General features: G+C 67.0%; 1 protein-coding gene across 1 annotated transcript in view; it reads right to left on the bottom strand.

Moving 5' to 3' along the window:
• The window catches only part of RXRA (retinoid X receptor alpha), a 91,259-nt gene extending 77,866 nt beyond the window's left edge, over positions 1 to 13,393 (bottom strand). The window contains exon 1 of the mRNA XM_045082875.1: positions 13,246 to 13,393. Within this exon, the coding sequence (XP_044938810.1) occupies positions 13,246 to 13,273 (28 nt within the window). The 5' untranslated portion in view covers positions 13,274 to 13,393. The remainder of the gene's footprint in view (positions 1 to 13,245) is intronic.
• Positions 13,394 to 18,413: the final 5,020 nt, after the last annotated feature.

Raw genomic sequence — 18,413 nt, 5'->3', positions numbered from 1 at the left:
CCTCCTCCCACCCCTCAACCACAGGGCTGGACAGAGCACGGGGCCTGGCCTCAGGGCCGGACAGAAGCGGTGGCTGAGGGGGTGAGGGGCACTGATAGCGAGCCCCGCAGCTTATCAGCCACATCCAGGGCCAGTGTGGGCTGGCGAACCGGCCCCTCCCCCTCCCCCTCGCTGGCTCTGCTGCCCAATGCAGGGGACACAGTCACTACCCACGGGCAGATAAGGCCCAGGACTGGGCTGTGGGCTGGGAGGCAGGGCTCGCCGCAGCGGGCAGACCCACGCAAGGGTCACGCCTCTCCCAACGCTGCCGCCAGCGAAGGCACCGGGAGACATGACCTTGCCCTGGGACCCTGCGCCTGCTCAGAGAGACTGGGCATCCCTAGTCCCGCCCACGGCCAGGAGCACCCAGATCATGCCCTGACGCGAGGCAGCCTCTGAACACCATGACCCGTTCTCTCTGTAAATCTCATCCCACCGCAGCCAGAGAGAAGTCGGCAGGCATCAAACACCTCGTGGTGGGGAGTGGGGGTTCCAGGCCAAGGGCCACGCCTGCACGCTGGCCCACCCTTTCAGCCCGAGGAGGGAGGCCCAGAAAAGCCTGTATGTCCCAGGCCTTTCCTCACCTCCCGCAGCCCTCGGATACCCTGGAGCCGTCGTGAGCCCTGTTTGCAGGTGTGGGCACCGAGCTGGGACCCGAACCAGGCCGTTCGGCCAAGGCATGTGCTCCACGGGCACAGGTGGCAAGAGCGGGACGGGCCTCCCGTGTCTCGGGCGCCTGGGGCCAGCCAGGGTGGAAGGAAGCTCTTCCAGCAGCTGCCGAGCCCGGCTTCCCACAGACCATCCAAGAGCTGGGGGCAGAGGGCACGGCGGGGACAAGCCCGGAGAGCCCGGCCGGAGCCGACGGAAGTCCCAGCACTGCCCCGCACCCCACTCCACGGCAGGGATGGGGCTCCCCTCCTTCCTCTTTGGGTTGCTCTGCAGACACAGCCCCCCGTCAGGCTGACGGGCACAGCTCTCCCCACCAATGAGCCCCAGGCCGCAGTCCCCACCACAAAGGCAGCGCCAAGAAATAAAAGTGGGGGGTCCTGCCTCCAAAGCGGGGCTCCAACAGCACCCCCGCAGCACAGCCTGGAAGCATCCCACTGATGGGTCCGGGGCCCTGGCCTGCTTCCACCTCTGCTCTCCATGAAGCCAGAGGAGTGACCTCCTCCCGCTGCCAAGCTTTCCTGCCTCCCCCGCCAGCCGACGCCGCACATCCCACCCCTGACCTCTCCCCTGCGCTCCAGCCCCGCTCGGCCACTGCCCGCCAGACCTCTCCCGGGAGGTGTCAGAATGCATCCCACTCCGAAGTCCCGACCACCCTCAGGACTGCGCCTCTCCGGCTCTCTGCACTGGGTAAAAAACCCGTCATTCTTCCCCTCACGGAGGCCGCGTCCACCTGGTGACCCCCACCCCGCCCTCCAGCCCTGCCTCTGACACAGCCACAATGGCTCCGAGCTCCTGGAGGCGGAAGGCCCAGAGCCCTCTCCAGGGCCCCCGACTCCAGCTGTCCCCTCTCCCCTCAGTGGCTTGGCTCTACCCACACAGGCAGATCCAAGGAGCTCTGCTCTGGGGTGGCCTCTGACAAAACAAAGCTGACACCGGGTCTGAGAGGACAGACACCGACTTCGCTGACACAGGTCTGAGCGGACAGACACCGACTTCTCCCAAACTCCTATGCATCCCTCAGGACCCAGTTTAGAGGATGCAACCCACCAAACCTCAGGGCAAGCTTACAACGCTCTGACCCCACCTGCCTTCAGTACGCCTTTCTGCCACCGCACTCACACCGTGTCCTCCACGAGAGTGACAGCAGGGCGGCATCAGACCAGCAACCTCAGCGCCACACTCACTGCGGGTGACTTGCCCTGATCTGCCATCAGCCCCACTTTACACATAAGAAAACCAAAGCCCAGGAAAGTTTTTAAAAATCTGGCCCGAGGTGACCCACTGAAAGCTGGTAGCCCCGGGTATACTCTGTTCTCTGACCTCAAAACCCGCTGGGGCTGAGCTTTACCCAGCTCTGCCGCCCCAGCAGAGCCAGCTGTCTACGGACACACGGCCGGTCAGACGGACGGACACACAACAAGGGGCAGGCGAGATGTCGCTCCGGGCCTCTTGGCCTAGGTCCCCGCCACCCCCCACCCCCCACCGACCCAGTTTCAACAAGATGCACTTAGCGGCAAAGGAAGAACCAGGTCCTGCCCCGGGTGGTCCTCTGGGGCTGAGGACCCTTCCCCAGATGCGTCTGGGTGTCCGAGTTCAAGGGCAAGCCAGGATCGTTTCAGCAGCAGAGGCCACTGTGTTTAAAGCAAGCTAGGGCGGGGGGGCGGGGGGATAGGTGCTGGCCACGGGGGCAAGAACACAGATGCAGCAGGCTCCCTCAAGGGCACCGGGGGACCCTCCAGGGCAGGGTCCTAGCCCACTGTCCGGGACCCTCCCTGCTCCGCCCCCAGGCCGTACACCACAGAACTCCCCTCCCTCGGAGGCCAGCAGACGTCCAGAAGGAGGCGGATTCTGCACACGGGTGATAATTTTAAAAGCCACCTTGGTGAGGGCTGGGCTCGCTGCACGGGCCCTCTGAAGCGACAGGGCAGGGGCAGCGTCTGCAGGGCGCTAATTCAATCAACAAACATTTGCGCAAGGGGCAGAACCTGGCACTGTGGCTTCAGCCGCAAACAATACCCAGGAGCCACCCCACGTTGGAGGAGGGGCGGCCTGCGGTCTCAGGGACCCGCAGTGGACAGAGCCGCACCGCGGCAGCCGTGCCTGCCAAGGGTCCCGGCGGGAGCAGCGCCCACCACTGCGATTCCCAGCGCCATCTCCTCCCCCCCACCGTCCACTTCGCCAACGCGGAAACCAAGATAAAGAGAGAGGACGGAGCCTGCTCCGACGCACGAGCTCCCGAGGCAGAGCCGCAGAGGGAGAGTCAGGGGTCCTGAGCGTGCCACCGTTCCCCCAGGGCCCGCAGTCTGGAGGGGTCAGCCTCTCGCGCAGAAGGCTCCCTGAGGTCCCAGCCTTGGGGCTAGAAGGGGTCCAGCCAGCCAGGAGGGCTGGAGCCCTGACCTTGTGCCCCCAGAGACAGAAAAAGGAAGAGGGAGGCCCTGGCTGCCCTCCCCGCCCCCCACGCCCCTCCACGTGGGCCCGGGAAAGGGTCCAGGAAAGCCAAAGCCGGCACTGCCCCGCCCCAGGGGTCCCGGCCCAGCACGCAGTGCCTACGGGCCCCGCCTCCCAACCCTCCTCCCGACCTTGGTCCTGGGAAGAAAGTCCAGGGGCAGGGGTGCGGTGGGGACCGCCCCACCCCCACCCGCAGACTCCGGCCTCATTGGTTTCTTCCTCAGCGCAGGGAGGGGACAGCCCAGAGCACACACAGGAGGCCCCTGAGCAAATGCTGCCCAGCTGCCTCGGGGCAGGGGCAGGGGCAGCGGCAGAGCGACACCACAGGGATGGACTGAGGATACGGGGACTGAGAGTCCGGGTGCAGAAAGCCCCCCCAACAGCTGCTCCACCCAGAGAGGGACCTGGCAACAGCCACTCACCCCAGGAACCAGAGCTCTGAGCCAGTCCCACAGGTGGGGGGCCAGTGTAGGTTACACCCCAGACCAGCACATTCCAGGGCCTGGGAAGCAGAGGGGACATCAGACAAGGAGGCAGCCGGCTCAGAGGGGCTGCCGACAGCCAGAATGGGGTCCGCCGGGTCAGACAGGCCCCTGCCACCCTCCCTCGTCACAGGGTTAATTATTCCCAGACCAGCTGACTCCACCAGCACCACCACTACCCGACAAGGCTCCCATGCCTCCTCACCAGCACAGACCCAGAACCCAGCCAGCAAGGCGGGAGCCACGGGAGCCTGGCCAGGTAGCCAGATTCTTCCACGATATCCCTACCAATATCCACAGAGGCACTGCTCTCCATATCCCTCCCTGGGGCCAGAAATCCCCCAAGGAGGGTCCACCCATTCTCGCTACCTTGATTCCCTCCCCACAGCCCATCCCACAAACTCCTATTCATGCCTTGAAGCCCAGCTGCAGCAACACCGCTCCTGTGACGCCTCCCCAGGCAGTTTACAGGTGAGGAAACAGAAGGCCAGACTGGTGAATCTGCCAACCCAGGGCCACACAGACTCCAGTCAGGGCCCGCCCTCCTCACTCAGGCGGCTGCCCCACAGCAAGCTGTGAACACGAGAAAGCCAGGAAGAACGGAAGGTGGTGCTGGATGCGGCAGGAGAGGCTCCCGGGCCACAGGACACGGAGCTGAGGCCTGGCCTCTGCGCTGAGGGTGACGAAAGCCACGGAGAGTTTCAGGCAGGGGAGATCGGAGCCCAAGGAAAGAAGAGGCTGGCTTGACCTCAGGTGCCAGAAGCAGGCCGCCACTGCCACCCACCATGCCCAGGCCTGGTCATAAGGGTCACGACTTCCTCCATCACAAGCTACTCACCCCAAAGTGTTTTACCCTAACACTCCCAGTTCGGACCCAGAGCTGGGCCCAGCCAGAGTGACCCCAGGCCCCACCCCGGCCAATTCAGGGCCAGTGGCTTCCTGGCACACAGGCACCTCACCCCCAGAGTCACTTCCTGAGATGCTAGGCCCCAGCTGGGACACCCCATCAGAGAGCCACCAGCTTACGGAAACCAGGCCAAGTACCAGGAGGGAAGGGCAGAGACCCCTGGCAGCCAGAGAACCCCAGGGAACCCGAGGCCAGGAAAGAAGGCACCTGTCCAGGCACGCAGCAGGCTGCCCAGAGCACACCGGGGCCTCTGCACAGAGCAGTTCTTCTGCCCCGCCCCCAAGCAGGGCAAGACGAGGGGGACCAAGGGACGCCCCCACCAAGTCCACCTGTACAAGCCTCTCCCAGGAGCAGCAGCGACAGCTTCTGCTGGGAGCGCCCCGAGCCACCATGCACAGGGCCGAGCCCAGGGTGGGGGGGGGGGGGGCGCAGTGAGCACCCGTGGCCTCCAGGAAGGACCCCTCCTCGGCTGAGACCCCAGGGCCAGCCTTCTGGGCCTTCACCAGCCACAGCACCTTCGGCGAATCATTCAACCTCCCTGAGCCTGAAGCCTGCATCCCAGATCTGTGGCCCAAAGAGCTCCAGCAGTGGGCTGGGGAACAGTCAGTTCTCAGCTACGACTGCAGCCACACCAGCCCCTGGACGGTCCCTGACCAGTGCGGCCCAGCGCCCAGCCCTGCCTCTGACAATGAGCAAAGTGGGCCCTCAGGACACAAGGCCCAGGTTTAGTGCGGAGCGGGGACCAGGCCACCCCACCAGCCCCTTGCCAGGACACTGGGCAGGCTCCACAGGGCAGGTATCCAGCTGCCACCGACGGGCAGTCGCACGGTCCTCTCCGGGCCGGTCCTGAACCAGCCACACACGGCCTGGACCCCCTGCTGGGCACTGCGTGACCACACACCCTTGACGCGGGCCCCGCCGCCAGGAAACCTCAGAAACGAGGGCTGGCAGGGGGCGGCCTGCACAGGAGGAGAGCCCACGGGCCAAGAACCTGCTCCACCACGGCAGGCCTCACACCCCCGCACACGTGCCTAATCCACGGGGTCCCTACAAGGCGGCACAATGACCGCGTGGAGGCGCGAGGAAGCAGCAAAGGGCCCGCGGCTCGGAGGGCGGGTTGCAGCCCTGGCAGCCTGGCAGCGAGTCCAGGCCGTGCGCACCGCCCGAACCGTGCACGGGACACAACCCAGCCCCGGCTGGGGAAAGCCAGCAGGCCCCCGGGAGGACGTGGCTAAGGACACGGCTCTAAAGCCAACGGCACAGATGGGGCAGAGGGGAGACAGGGGGCTCCAGGCCCCGCGGGCGCCTGGTCCAGAGAGCTCCGTGCAAGGCGGTCATCCGTCGGGAGCCCGTGAACGCTGCGACACGGGCCACCTGGGCTGTCACTGCCCGACCTCTGCCCGGGGCCAGTGCGGACACTTAAGCTAAATTGGTCAATTATGGGGTACTTAGATCCCTCCCTGGGCCTTCCCAGCCTCCCTCGGTTCTGGGCCGCAGCACCAGGAAGCCTGTTGAATCAGTAACCTCATTACAGCCAGGAGGCCGCACCCGGGCCGGCTTTGAACTCCACGGGGTTTATCCACTGCGCCGGAGGATTTACACACCAGCCTGGCCCAGGCCCAGGCCCAGCTCGCACTCCCCTCCCCTCCCCTCCCCTCCACACTGGAGGCTCCCTCTCCTGAGACCCATCGCCACCGGCCCTATGCCCCAAGCACAGCAGGGAAACTGAGTCAAGGCTGGAAACCACTGCTGCTTTGATGGGTCCACAGAGGTGCAGAGAGGCCAGGGCCAGTCTCTGGGTCACCCTAGACACAGGGTCTCAGACCAAGAGCTCCCCTTCCCCAGCCCCAGCAAGAAGAGCCTGGAGTCACCGACCTCAGGAGCTCGGAGCCTAGGGCCGACTGAGAACACCTCAGAGGGAAGAACGCCGAGTTAAAGCCTCACACTGAGGGGCTGCGGGTCCAGGCCCAAGGCCAGTCCCAACATGGCCCTCAGGTCCCTGCCCTGGCCCCAGGACGCCCAGCCGCCCTGCCACCTACGGACAGCCTGTCCCCCAACCCGATGCTCTTCCCAGACCTGGGCTTCACCCTTCGTGGTCACCAGACTGTTCTGCCATCTTTCCCAGAGCCCCACTAGCACCCCAGGCCCTGGAATAGCTTAGTTAACATGGGGAGGGGCGCACAGGCTGGGCAGCATCCCCCCCCCAAGGACAGGCCAAGGGCCCGAGGCCCAGGAAGGGAGCTAGGGAGGGACACGACTCCTCCCCACGATCGGGGACGGCAGATCCGCGGTCTGGCACTGGGGCCCGGCGCGGGGGAAGGGAGTGCCACCCCCAGCACGGAGGGGCACCCCACGGAGGCTGCCGCATGGACCGGCTCAGCCCGGGCAAGGTCAGTAGCCCATACAGAGGGACACCTACCAAGCCGGGTTCCAGGCCCACCGGGGACGTCTCCCCCTCCCAGCTCCTGCCCGCCTCCAGCCCACCCGCTGCGCAGAGCTGGAGGCCTCATTCCTGCCATGGACACCATCCTGCCCAAGGCCCCCCCTGTGACCCCGGGCCCCCCACACCAAACTGAGCACCCCAGGCCCTCACCTGGACACACTGTACCCTCCTATCTTTCACACAGCACAGCCTCTCCCCGCTGTGGCCACACGGGCCCAGAGGCCAGGCCTGTAGGCCTTTGTCTTCTCTGTCCCTGCCACCAGAGACCCCTCCCCCCACCACCTGTTGCAACCCTGCCTCTCCAGAGCCCGTAACAAAACCAGCTCCAACGGGAAGGTTCACCAGCCCCCAGTCCGCAGACCACCCCCAGGGGACGGCAGGACGTGGCCAGCGCCCAGCAGCCACACTCCAGATGCTGTGTGGACAGAGCCCGGCCGGCAGGCCTGGTCATCCTAAGGAAAAGCTCGTCAGGCTCTGTGAGGCTAGGCTGGGAAAGCCGGGCGTGTGCCCCTGTGCCTGCACTCGTGTGAGTGTGTGTATGTGTGGAGCTGTGTGTGCCCGTGCACATCGGTGCGTGTGCGCGCATGTGTGCACGTGGGCCTGAACACGTGGACTCGTGTGTGCACGTGTGTACGCGTGCATCAGTGTGTGCACTGGGAAGGATGATCACAGAGACAAGGCCCCGCCCTGCCCCGGGGACCCGGTGTGGCCATTCTAGCCCAGCCACCGGCCACCTGGTTCCCTCAGGAATTTGCTGCCAAATAGCTCAGTCCCGGTGGGGGGAAGAGGTACGCCCCAGTCCATGGGGGTCCTCAGGCAGGGCCTCTGGCCACTGACCCCACCCATGGTTTTCCAGCCCATCAGCTGACCCGCTGCCCCTCCCCACCAAAGACAACCCTGGACGAGGATCAGGGTCTCCAGTCCCCAGAGGGCCTTCAGTGTGTGACAGGGGACAGAAGGGACACAACAAAGCTTTCACCTCCACCGAGTCCTACAGAACAGAATGCTCACTCACCCGCGGGCCCAAGATCCCTAACAGAGCTCCGAGGGAGCCAGGACTGGGCGCAGGCCCGGGCTCTGGTAGGCAAGTGGCTCCTAACAATGCTGCCTGAGGGTCAGGAGACCTAGGGGGACAGCGCTCTCATCCTGGGGGCAGTTCGGACCCAGAGGCTCAGCAAAGGCCATGACGGAAGGGCTCGCTGAGCCTGCCTCTGTGAAGCCTCCACAAGGTCTAAAAGTCAAGTCCCACGTCCACAGTAGGTGCCCAGAGACTGGGGCCATCGGCATTCCCCGAAGGGGCAGCACAGAGACTGACGGGACAGGCGAGGGCCGCACAGGTCCACCTGGATTCTGAAGACCAGGAAACCGGGCTCCAGGAGGCCACCTCACTCACCCGGGGCACAGGGACACAGAGACATGGGGATGAGGGGACACTGGGACGCAGGTCTCAGGGCCAAGAGGCCACACGGACACGGGGACACGTAACCAACGCCTCTGGGTAGAGCGCCAGGCAGGGCCCAAAGGCAGGGGCCGGAGCACGGTGTGGCCACCGCTGTCGAAGAGGGAGAATGTGACGGGCCCACGCCCAGGCCCTGCACACGTGCTCGCCCCCAATCTCCCCTGCACCGACCGCGCAATTTCATTTAGCTGTTTTCAGCCCCGTTCCACACTCGTCCAGCTGCCAAGCGCCACGACTGTTTGGAACTCCAGGGTGCGATCCCCAGGTCTGTGAGGCGCTGGGGCACAGCGTGAGGCTCCGAACACCTCGCCCCAGGCTGCAGGGGAGGGGGCGCCCGCGAGTCCCTAGCCGTGGGGCTCCAGGAGAGGCCTCACAGTGGGGACCGGGCAGGGGCGAGGGCAGCCGGCCGAGGGGCCACGCCAGTGCTTGCTGAGCTCACAGAGGCGGGGGGAACCGGGCAGGGGCGAGGGCAGCCGGCCGAGGGGCCACGCCAGTGCTTGCTGAGCTCACAGAGGCGGGGGGCGCCTTCCCTTCTGCATCTGCGCCCCTGAGAGCCCGGCCATCCTCTCCGCTTCAGGGTCCGGGTCGGTCCCGCGCCCCAGACCTGCGCGGCGCCCTGACCCAGGCAGGAGGAACGGGGAGCCCTTGGCCGCAGACCTCACCGTGGGAGGGGCCGTGGGAACAGAAAGGGCTGCCTTCCCCGGGGCCGGCAGAAGCCGACCCCGCGTCCGTTCTACAGAGGCACAGAGGCACAGCAGGCCGCACACGCACGCGCGGGCAGCAAGGAGCGGCCGGCTCCAGCAGCCGAGGAGCACAGCACAGCCGTCCGCGAAGTGCTCACCGCCCCTCAACCCCAGGGAGGGCAGGGTGGCTCCAGAGGCAGCAGGTTCAGGTTCGGGGAGCAAGTGACAAAGGGGCGTGCCTGGGAGAGGAGGGCAGGGAGGGGGAGGCTAAAGCCGCAGCTCCCAGGACACCGATGTGGATGTCCCAAGCAGGGCCATGCAGGGGAGGGGCGGGACAGGAGGGCTCAGCCCTCTCCCCCACCCTTCCGCAGCATCCCTCAAATCGATCCGCTTAATGAGCACCGGGACAAAGGTCTCGAAGGTGACCCCCAAATGAGCACCAGCCGTGCCAGCCCCCTTAGGCTCACGGTCCACACACCCCAGGTCCTGAGGGCCTGGACCCCTGCCCCAGCCCCAGCGCCGCCAATGACCACTTCCCATGGGAATGGACACCTCAAAGCCCTGGCCGCCGAGGCCCGCTACAAAAGACAGAAAACACAACCTTCACCCAACTTGAAGCCCGTGGCAGAGGGAAGGAGGAGCAGGTCTTGGCTTCAAAGCATCAGCCCGACAACAGGCCTGGCCTAGGCCAGCTCTGCAGCTCTGACTCCGTGTCCAGCGGAGGGCAGCTGAGCAGGCCCAGAAGCCTCTTCTCCCGGAGGATGCGCCCCACTTGCCACCGGAGACCACAGCCGTGAAACGCAGCCATGGTGGAAAGAGCCCAAGCCGCCCAAGAAAGTATAACTCCACCGGCGGCTCCCACGGCCCCGGACATCGCAGACTCTCGCCACACCTCCCTCCGTGCGGCCCAAGTCCGTGCCACCTAGAATCACCTGGGAGCCGCTCTCCTGATGGCAGAGCCCCAGGCCTGGGCACCAGCCGAGCACGGGCAGGGGACCCACCCCAGTCATCCATCCTACGCCCGTACAATTCCACAGCCACCCCCTCCTCCCTTCCCAGGACGGGACACCGAGACAATGGGGGCCAGGGAAAGCAGCCAGAGGGCCTCCTGGAGGAGGCGCAGGTCCTGCAGGCCCTAAAGGACAGACAGACACAGCCGGAAGCACAGCCGGAGCTCCGGGGCAGCCACCACTGGGTAAGCAGGGCTGCTGGCTCGACTCTGCCTAACCCCAGCCCCCAGCCGCCAGCCCTCCCGGCACGGCCTTCCTGGGGCCAGCTCATCCCACCCATGTCTGGGCAGAGGGGGTCAGGGCTGTATGCCGGGCCCAGGCGAGCCTGTAGGCTGCAAGGCCTCGGCCACGGTCAGCCCGCAGGAAGGCTGTTTTTCTCGCCCTGACACTTCTCCTGTCAACAAACAGAGCCCCCTCTGGAGTTCACCAAAACAAACGCCCCAACAGTCGGCAGTGCCCGGCAGTACACAGAACGGCCTCAGCAGGCCGGACTCCAAGCCCGGACTCCAAGCCCGGCCTCCCCAGAGTCATGTGACTCTGGTATTTCAGGAGGCCCCAGTATGTGCTCTATTTTGGGTCCCTCGGGGCTCTGATGTTACCAGAAGCCCCTCACCTGGGTTCCAAGCTCACTCAGGTTCCCGAGAGGGTTAGGGACCCCCTATCGGACAGCCAGTGGGCCTATCACTCTGCTACGGGCCACCCCTTCCCGCCCAGCAAGTGAGCCACTGCTGGCCCAGCGGGGTCTGGCCAGACCTGAGACCTGTGGGCCTCCCTTGCAGGTCCAGCCTTCTGGCCCCACCACCCAGGTGCGGGCCAATGCAGGCCTCTCCCATGGGTGTGGGGGGCACTGGGGAGCAGGGGCAGGAAGCAGGGGCTTGTCCCTGTCCCTCACAGGCAGTGGCCAGGAGACTCCCAGGTGGGTAAAGGCAAGTACCCAGCCCCACCAAGGCCTGAGGCCATGGCTGCTGGGGGAGGAGGCCTCTCTGCCCAAGGCCCCGCGAGCCCAGGCGGCAGGCGGTGCGGCCTTCCCAGCAGCACCAGGGCTGGCCTGGGCTGCCAGCCGGGCCCTGGACAAGTGAGCGGGCCTTCCAACACGCACCCCCATGAGGGATTAGGCTGTGTTTACAAAAGAGCTTGGGCAAGTAGCTGCTTAATCGGACCTTCAACTCCACGGCTCTTTAAAGCCAGTCACAAGCTCAGAAAAAAATAAAATGTCATCAGAGCCCGGGACTCTCCACTCAAGCCTGGGGCTTGGGCTGCGGGAAGGCCGCCAGCCTGGGGCAGGGAAAGCCTCTGAGTCCCTGAGGGACCCGTCCGGGTTCCTGGGGCCCTGGTCCAGAGGCAGAACCCCTCCTTTCCATGGGGACACCAGCACCGCCACCCTGCAGCCCAGGCCCTACCTGCGCCAACTCCCAGGACCCTACCAGGATGTCGGAGACAGAGACCCGTCCTGCCCCCAGCACCCAGCCAGGGCCCTGCCACCTCGGGGATGGGGAGCAAAGACAGAGCAGAACATTCCTGACCCAGGAGGTACCCTCCGGGAGAGCCCAGCTCTGTCTGCATGCGTCGTGGACGGCACAAAGCCTCGGTGGGGAAAAAGGAGAGACAACTTAGCTTTCTTTCCTCTTCCACACACACTGGCACCCAAGGACTAGGGGTTCAACTCCAAAATTCACCACTTTGCATCCTGTGGCCTCGGCTTCTTCCAGCCCGTTTTCTCATCTGCACAATGGGCGAGCGCGCCCACCGGCAGAGAGCTTGGGGAGGACCAGGCTCACGCGAGGAGGACACTCTGCTGGGAGGCTTCGGGGTCTGCATCTTACAGAATCGAGGAGAGGGTCTTCCCAGATCTCACAAGCCTGGCTGACCTTGGTCCAGTCTCCCCGCAGCACCCCAGTTTGTGAGTGGGCTGAGGGGCGTCTGGGAGTGCTCAGATCCTCACCCTGACCCTGGGAGGAGGTGGAGGGCAGCTCCACGCTGGCTCACCTCCACCTGCAAGTCTCAGCAGACGTCCCTGCAGCCGTGCTGGGGTCTGACGGCCAACCTGCTGCCCAAGTGGGGCCCCGGGCTGCGGGGGGGGGGGGGGGGGCGGGCAGGAGGGGCGACTGACCGAGGGGTTTCATTCATAATCAGCTGTTTCAATTTCCATTCCGCACAGACCCTTCACCCAGCCTGACAGCCTGGCGGCCGGCCCCACCACCCAATTAATATCCTTCCCGGCGCTCGTTCATAAAGTCTCCCCAACCCCTCCCCCTTCCCTGCCTCTCACTGGCTCCCAAACCCCAGGGAGGGCAGCGGCTAGGGGCGCCCGGCCAAGCCCCTTCCCCCTGCGACGTGGGTCGGGGCCTGGAGCCCGGGGGCAGTCTGGGGCAGAGAAGCCCCTGGGCGGGATGGCACTCGGACGGGAAAGCGGAGCCTCGGCGCCTCTGGGGTGTCCTTTCCCCAAGTGCAGGGCCAGCCCCCCTCCCCTGAACGCCCCGCGCAACCCTCCGGGGGCGCCCGAGTGAGGGGCCCCGTTTCTGGGATGGGGCCTCCCCGGTCTGGTGTTCCCGGTGCCACGGCCCCTGCGTGACCCTGCCCACCCGCGCCCGGGCCGCCCCGCGGGAGGAGGGGTCCCGCGCGCTCCAGGGCCGGCGGCCTGCTGGCCTCGGCAGCCCGGGCGGCGGCGCACAGGCCGTCCCGGTGCCAGGGCGGCCGCAGGCTGGGAGCGCACAAGTTGCTCCGCCCGCCCCGGCCCGGCCCCTGCGCGGCCCGCCGGGAGCTGCGCGCCCCGGGGCCGCAGGCGGACCCCGTAGCCCAGGAGGGGGCTGGGGTAGCGGTCGGGGGAGAGCCGGGGCGGGACCCCCGTCCGCCGCCGCCGCCGCCCCCGCCCCCGCGCCGCCGCCGCCCGCCGCCCGCTCCCGCCCCGCGACCCAGGGCCGGCCCCGCGCCCCGCGCCCCGCGCCCCGACCGGCCCGGGAAAAGTTGCCCGGCCGCCCGCCCCGCGCCCGCGCCCCAACTCGGCGAGGGCCGCGCGGGGGGCGCGGGGCCGAGCGGGCCGGGCCGGGCGCCCCGCGAGCCGGGAACGCGCCCCGCCGCCCGCCGGCCCGGCCCGCGAGCACTCACCGAGCGGCAGGAAATGTTTGGTGTCCATGTCGGCGGCCCCCGCGGCCGGCGGCGGGACGGCGGGGCGAGCGCGGCGGCCCCCGGCGCGGCCGGCCGGGCCCGGGCGGCGGGAGCCGGCGGCGGCGGGGCGGCGGCGGCGCGCGGAGGCCGCGGCGCGGCGAGTTGTTGCAAAAGTCGCCCAACAATGTAAACTACTTGCGCTGCGCGCCGCCGCCGCGCGCCCGCGCCCGCGCCCCCGCCGCGCGCGCCCGCGCCCGCTCCGCTCCGACCGCGGCGGCGCCGGCGGGGGGGCGGCGGGGGGCCCGCGACGGGCGCGGACTCGGCGCAGCGCCGCCGCCGCCGCCGCCGCCGCCGCCGCCGCCGCCCCGCCCGGCCCGGCCCGGCCGCCCCGCCCGGCGCGCGCCTCCCGCGGACCCCGCGCCCCCCGCCCCCGCGAGCGAGCGCGCGCCGGAGCGCGAGCGCGGAGCGGGCGCCGCGCAAACTTGCGAGTTGGCCGCGGCCGGGCTTCCCGGGAGCCGCGCGGGGGCGGCGGGGGAGGGGCGGGCGCGGGGTTCCCTCCCCGCTGTCCCCGGCCCTCCGCGCGGAGGGGGAGGCGGGCGGGCGGGCGGCGGCGTCCTGCACGGCCGGGCCATTGTCTGGGCGGCCACACAAAGCGGCCGGCTGAGCCGCGCGCCGCCCCCGCCCGCCGCCACGTGGGGAAACTGAGGCCCGCGGGGGCCCGGGCTCGCGCGGGGGCCCGGGCTAGGCCTCCGCCCGCGAATCTTCTAGTTTCTGGACACGTGCCCCCGCCGCCCCCCACTTCCACGTCCCGGGGAAGCCGCGGTCCCCAGGCCCCCTCTGCTCTGCCCCGCGGCCGGCCCCAGCGGGCAGCCGGGCCCTCCGGGAGGGGCAGGAGCGGGGCGGAGGGGGGCGGGGAGGCTCGAGCTCCCTGCGCGCAGGCCGGACTGGGGGACCTCTGCAGCAGCGCCGGGCTGGGGAGGAGCGGCCCTGAGTTGGGTGCCGACTTGGGAGGCCGGTGGCTACTTCTCTGCCCAGACTTTTAAATTTCTGATTTGTTTGTTTAAAAACCGAAAGGAAGGAGCTGGCCCTGGGACCGCTTGGCGGCAGGAGTTAGGGTTCCCGCGTTACCCGCTTGGGGGGAGCCTCGCTGAGCAGATGGAGTCCAGGGCGCCCCTCCCCACCAGCCCGCAGGAACCTGGGGCTCTGCTGTGGAGGGGCTAAGCCGAGTCACACCTGCGGCACGTGGTGGTCCTGGGGCCAGGGGGCTGCTGATGGTAGAGGGAGCTGGAGGCTGAATGTGGAAGGCCTTAATGCCCCCAGACGGAGGCCCTTGACAAGGAAGGGAGTCCTATCACCTGGCTGCCACCTGTGTGACCCTGGGTAAGCCTTACAGTCTGGGCTTCCCTTTCCCCTCTGGGAAGTGGGGCGTGGCAGGACCCATGACCCACCTGACAGCCAGGAGCTAGATCTCAGGATGGCCACTGCGACCTGTCCTGGGGGAGGCTCCCATCCCACTAGGGGCAGGAGCATGGCAGTTGGAGCCCTGGTAGGAGAGCCACCTCCCAGCCAGCAAAACCACAAGCCGCGGCCCGGGTTGGACTGGCCCCGGGTCGGACTGGCCCCGGGTCGGACTGGCCCCCTGGCTCCTGTTGATCCACCATCCCCTCCCCTTTGCCGGCTCTTGGCCCCCTGCCGGCCGCCCCCAACACACGCCTCGCAGCTCCCCGCCTTCCTTGCAGCCCAGCCTGTTTAACTGAGGCCCTCACCCACCGGTGTCAGACCCTTCCTCGCTTCCCCAGGGCACAACTTCGAAAACTGACTTCCTGTGCCAGGGCTGGGGGCAGGGAAGCACACAGGGAGAGCTCTGAGAAGGAGCAGGCGCGGGCAGTGACACGCATGGAGAGCACGCCGGGGGCCAGACCCAGCTCTCTGGCCTGCCTCCGTGGCACTCCGGCGTGCCTGTGGCCATGATACACCATCGGTGCCCCTTCGGGAGCCTGACCTACTGGCCGGCACCATCAGACCTTGCCCCTCCACCTACAGAAGAGGCCAGATGCCCTTTTTGTCCAGAGAGAGACCCAGGTGGGCACAACTGAGCGGGAAGAGGAGCCCACTGAGACCATAGCGCTTCCTCCTTTGCTTGACAGTCACCCAACGTCCCATGGGCTGTGGACACTACAAGCCGCCCGCCTGGGGAGGACACACAGGCTGAGAAGTAACACAGGAGCATGTCTCGCAGCAGTGAGGGGGAAGACAGGATCTGAACCCAGGCCTGTCCTTGGCCCTTCTGGGCCTCCAACGGCGCCAGGGTGCAATCCTGCACGGGTTCCACGGGCCGCGGTGACCGTCGGTGAAGTTGCCGTCCTACAATGTCCCGTAAGGACAGCTTATCCGCAATCCAAGACCCTGGGCCTCGGGCCAGAGAGGGTGAGGCTGGGTGGGTGAGGAAGAGCGGGAGAGAGAGCGGTGAGCGAGCTCGTGGCTCGTTCAGTCATTCAACAAACATCTGTGGCGCCCTTACTCAGGGGGAGGTGTGGTCCCAGGTGGGGCAGATCCCAGCTCTGGCCCTTTCCAGCGGTGCAGCTAGGCCAAGTCGCACCCCTCCCTGGGCCTCAGTTTCCTCATTTGCAAAGTGGGGATGACACGCCCTCCCCCTGAGTCACGGTGCAGATGAGCGAGATAACAAGGAAGGAGAGCCTGGCACGGAGGGGGAGGAGCTCGGTGAGCTCCGCGATTACTTCTGCCACTACTGCTATTACTACGAGATGATGACTTGGGCCCTCTGGGAGCCCCCGCCCCGAACCAGAGACAGAACATGCCTACAGGGGCCTCTCGTGTGAGGTGCAGAGCCGTGGGCACGCAGGAAGTGGTGCGGACCCTGGGCCTCACGCAGCCGGGGGCCCCAGGCACTTCCGGGGACCGCCGGTCCTGCAGCTGGGTTTTGAAGAAGGGAGGTTTTCACTGAGTAGAGGCAGGGGTGAGGGCAGGGCGGGCGGTTAGAGGCAGGGGTGAGGGCAGGGCGGGCGGTTAGAGGCAGGGGTGAGGGCAGGGCGGGCGGTAGGACCGGTGTGAGCGCCGGCCGGGAGGTGAGGCGGGAGGTGCTGGGCTTCTGCAAGGAACAGCCGGCAGCCCGCTTGGAGGGCAGGTCGGAACTCGCTGGGCGCCGGTGGGAAAGCCGGTCGTGGAGGCCTGGAAGGCTGGGCTCAGACATCTGAAGTCACCTCTGGCAGTGGGCAGCCTGGCACCAGGGACTCCCAGCCCCTCCCCAGCCCCACCCCTGCCATGGAAAACTCTGGAATCGCGGGGGGCGGGGGCCTGAAGACTGGGAGCCACACGCAGGCCAATTTCCACATGGGCTTCCCACGCCCAGGGAAGGCACAGGGACAAGGGCTGGGGGCCCCCTGTTCCTAAGAGATCCAACGAGGGGTCCCCCGGCCTCAGCCTCTCTCCAGGGCGGCGGAGCGAATGCGGGATCTGAAACCACAGACCCGCCTAAAATCCACCTCAGGGCCCACACATGCCCCCAGGGGCCCGCGGCCTTGCCTCCCGGTGGGTGTGTGGGGCTCGGGGCACCCCCGGAGCCATCGCCCATGGCTGGAGGGCTCAGCAGACCCGTCTCTTGGGTGGAAAATACCCGTGCTGCTTGTTGGTTCTATTTCTCGCTCTCGCCTGAAGCCGGCACTCTCTGTGGAAACGCTCCCACAAGACACCGCCCGGGACGGTGGCCGCCCCGTGTGGAGTGGCCCGGCCCCAGCTAACCACGGAAAAAACCGCCCCCCGCCTGCCTGCCGTGTGCTTCTGCAGCCAAAAATGTTTTTATAGTTATATTCATCTATTTACAACCTGAGATCTAAGAGGGTTTTGTTTTTTGTTCGGGGCTTTTTTTTTTTTTTCCTTTTAAAACATCCCTGAAGATGCCGTTTTGGGTACTGTGGCCTGTTTCATGTGCCTGTCTCAGCACAGCCTGGTAAACACTCTCCAGAATCCCTGGGTGGATCATATTTTGGAAGGCCCGTGTCTGCTGGCCTGGGGCCCCTGAGGCCAATGTCCGGGTGGACCGTCCCCAGCAAGGGACAGCAAGGACCACCTCGGCTGCTTCTGGTTCCTTCCCCTAAAGAGGGTCCATGTGATCCTAAGTGACCTACAGGACCCCTCAGGGGCTTGAGGCCATTGGCCCCCAACAAGCAGAGGGGCTCGGGCACTCACACTTGTCCTCCCGGGTGGGTGGCCTTCCTCTGTCCCCAAACGCCCAGCCCAGAGAGCCCTCTCTCCCCGACTCTGTGGCTCCTCTGGGGGTGACACTCTCTGTCAGGGGTGACAGGTGAGCCACGCTGGGAGATGAGGATGAAGACCAGTGAGTCCCGCTGGAGCTGACCCCGGTCCCGTCTGTCTCCGTCAGTCTGAAGAACACGGGAAAGCGGCTTGTCCACACCTGGCCTCCCGCTTAGAGGGAGCAAGGATGGGAGAAACGGGGAGGGGGAGGGGCCAGCAGCAGGGGAGGGGGAGGGGGAGCGGAGGGGGAGGGGCCGAGGGGGGAGAGCAGGCTGGCTCTGTCTAGGAAATGCCCTCAGCCCTGCAGCGCCCCGACTGCGCCTGTCAGCAGCTCCCGGACTCGAAGTCGCCCCCCACCCCCAGCGCACATCGAGACCCACCAGGACAGGAGGGCCGGGAGCGCTGAAGGAAGCCTCGTACTTCCATCGCAGGGTGGGGGGGGGGGGGGGTCCGTGGCAGACTTCCAGGTGGCTAAGGGAAGTAGGCAAAGCCATTCAAGTGAGGCCTCAGGGGACAAGGGGCCCCGTGGTGGAGAAGGACCAGGATTTCAGAGAATGGGTGGGTCCCCGCCAGGACCCTCCGAAGAGACGCTCCGGGAAGGCGTACCAGCTGCCTGGAGGGAGGCAGGGGGCAGCCGGGCGGCTGGACAGGGCCCGCACTCCCGGGAGTTCCGCGGCAAGGGAGGACACAGATGCTTTCTGGGGGCCTCTTGGTGTCAGGTCTGCGTGTACGGCCAGGCACTGTCCCCTCCAACCACCCAGCCCAGCGGACGGAGACCCCAGTTTCCCCATTTCACAGATGGAGCCACTGAGGCCGAGAGGAGCAGTGACTGGCTCTGCACTGTGCAGTGGCTTTAGCACCAGGGTCCCCGGACTCACAGGGGAAGCCTCAGAACG

Source organism: Mustela putorius, unplaced genomic scaffold, assembly GCF_011764305.1.
Source record: "Mustela putorius furo isolate JIRA1106 unplaced genomic scaffold, ASM1176430v1.1 tig00000596_pilon_pilon_pilon, whole genome shotgun sequence".
Classification (NCBI taxonomy): domain Eukaryota; kingdom Metazoa; phylum Chordata; class Mammalia; order Carnivora; family Mustelidae; genus Mustela; species Mustela putorius.
Note: the sequence above shows the minus strand (reverse complement) of the source record. Positions and strands in the feature narration are given on the sequence as shown.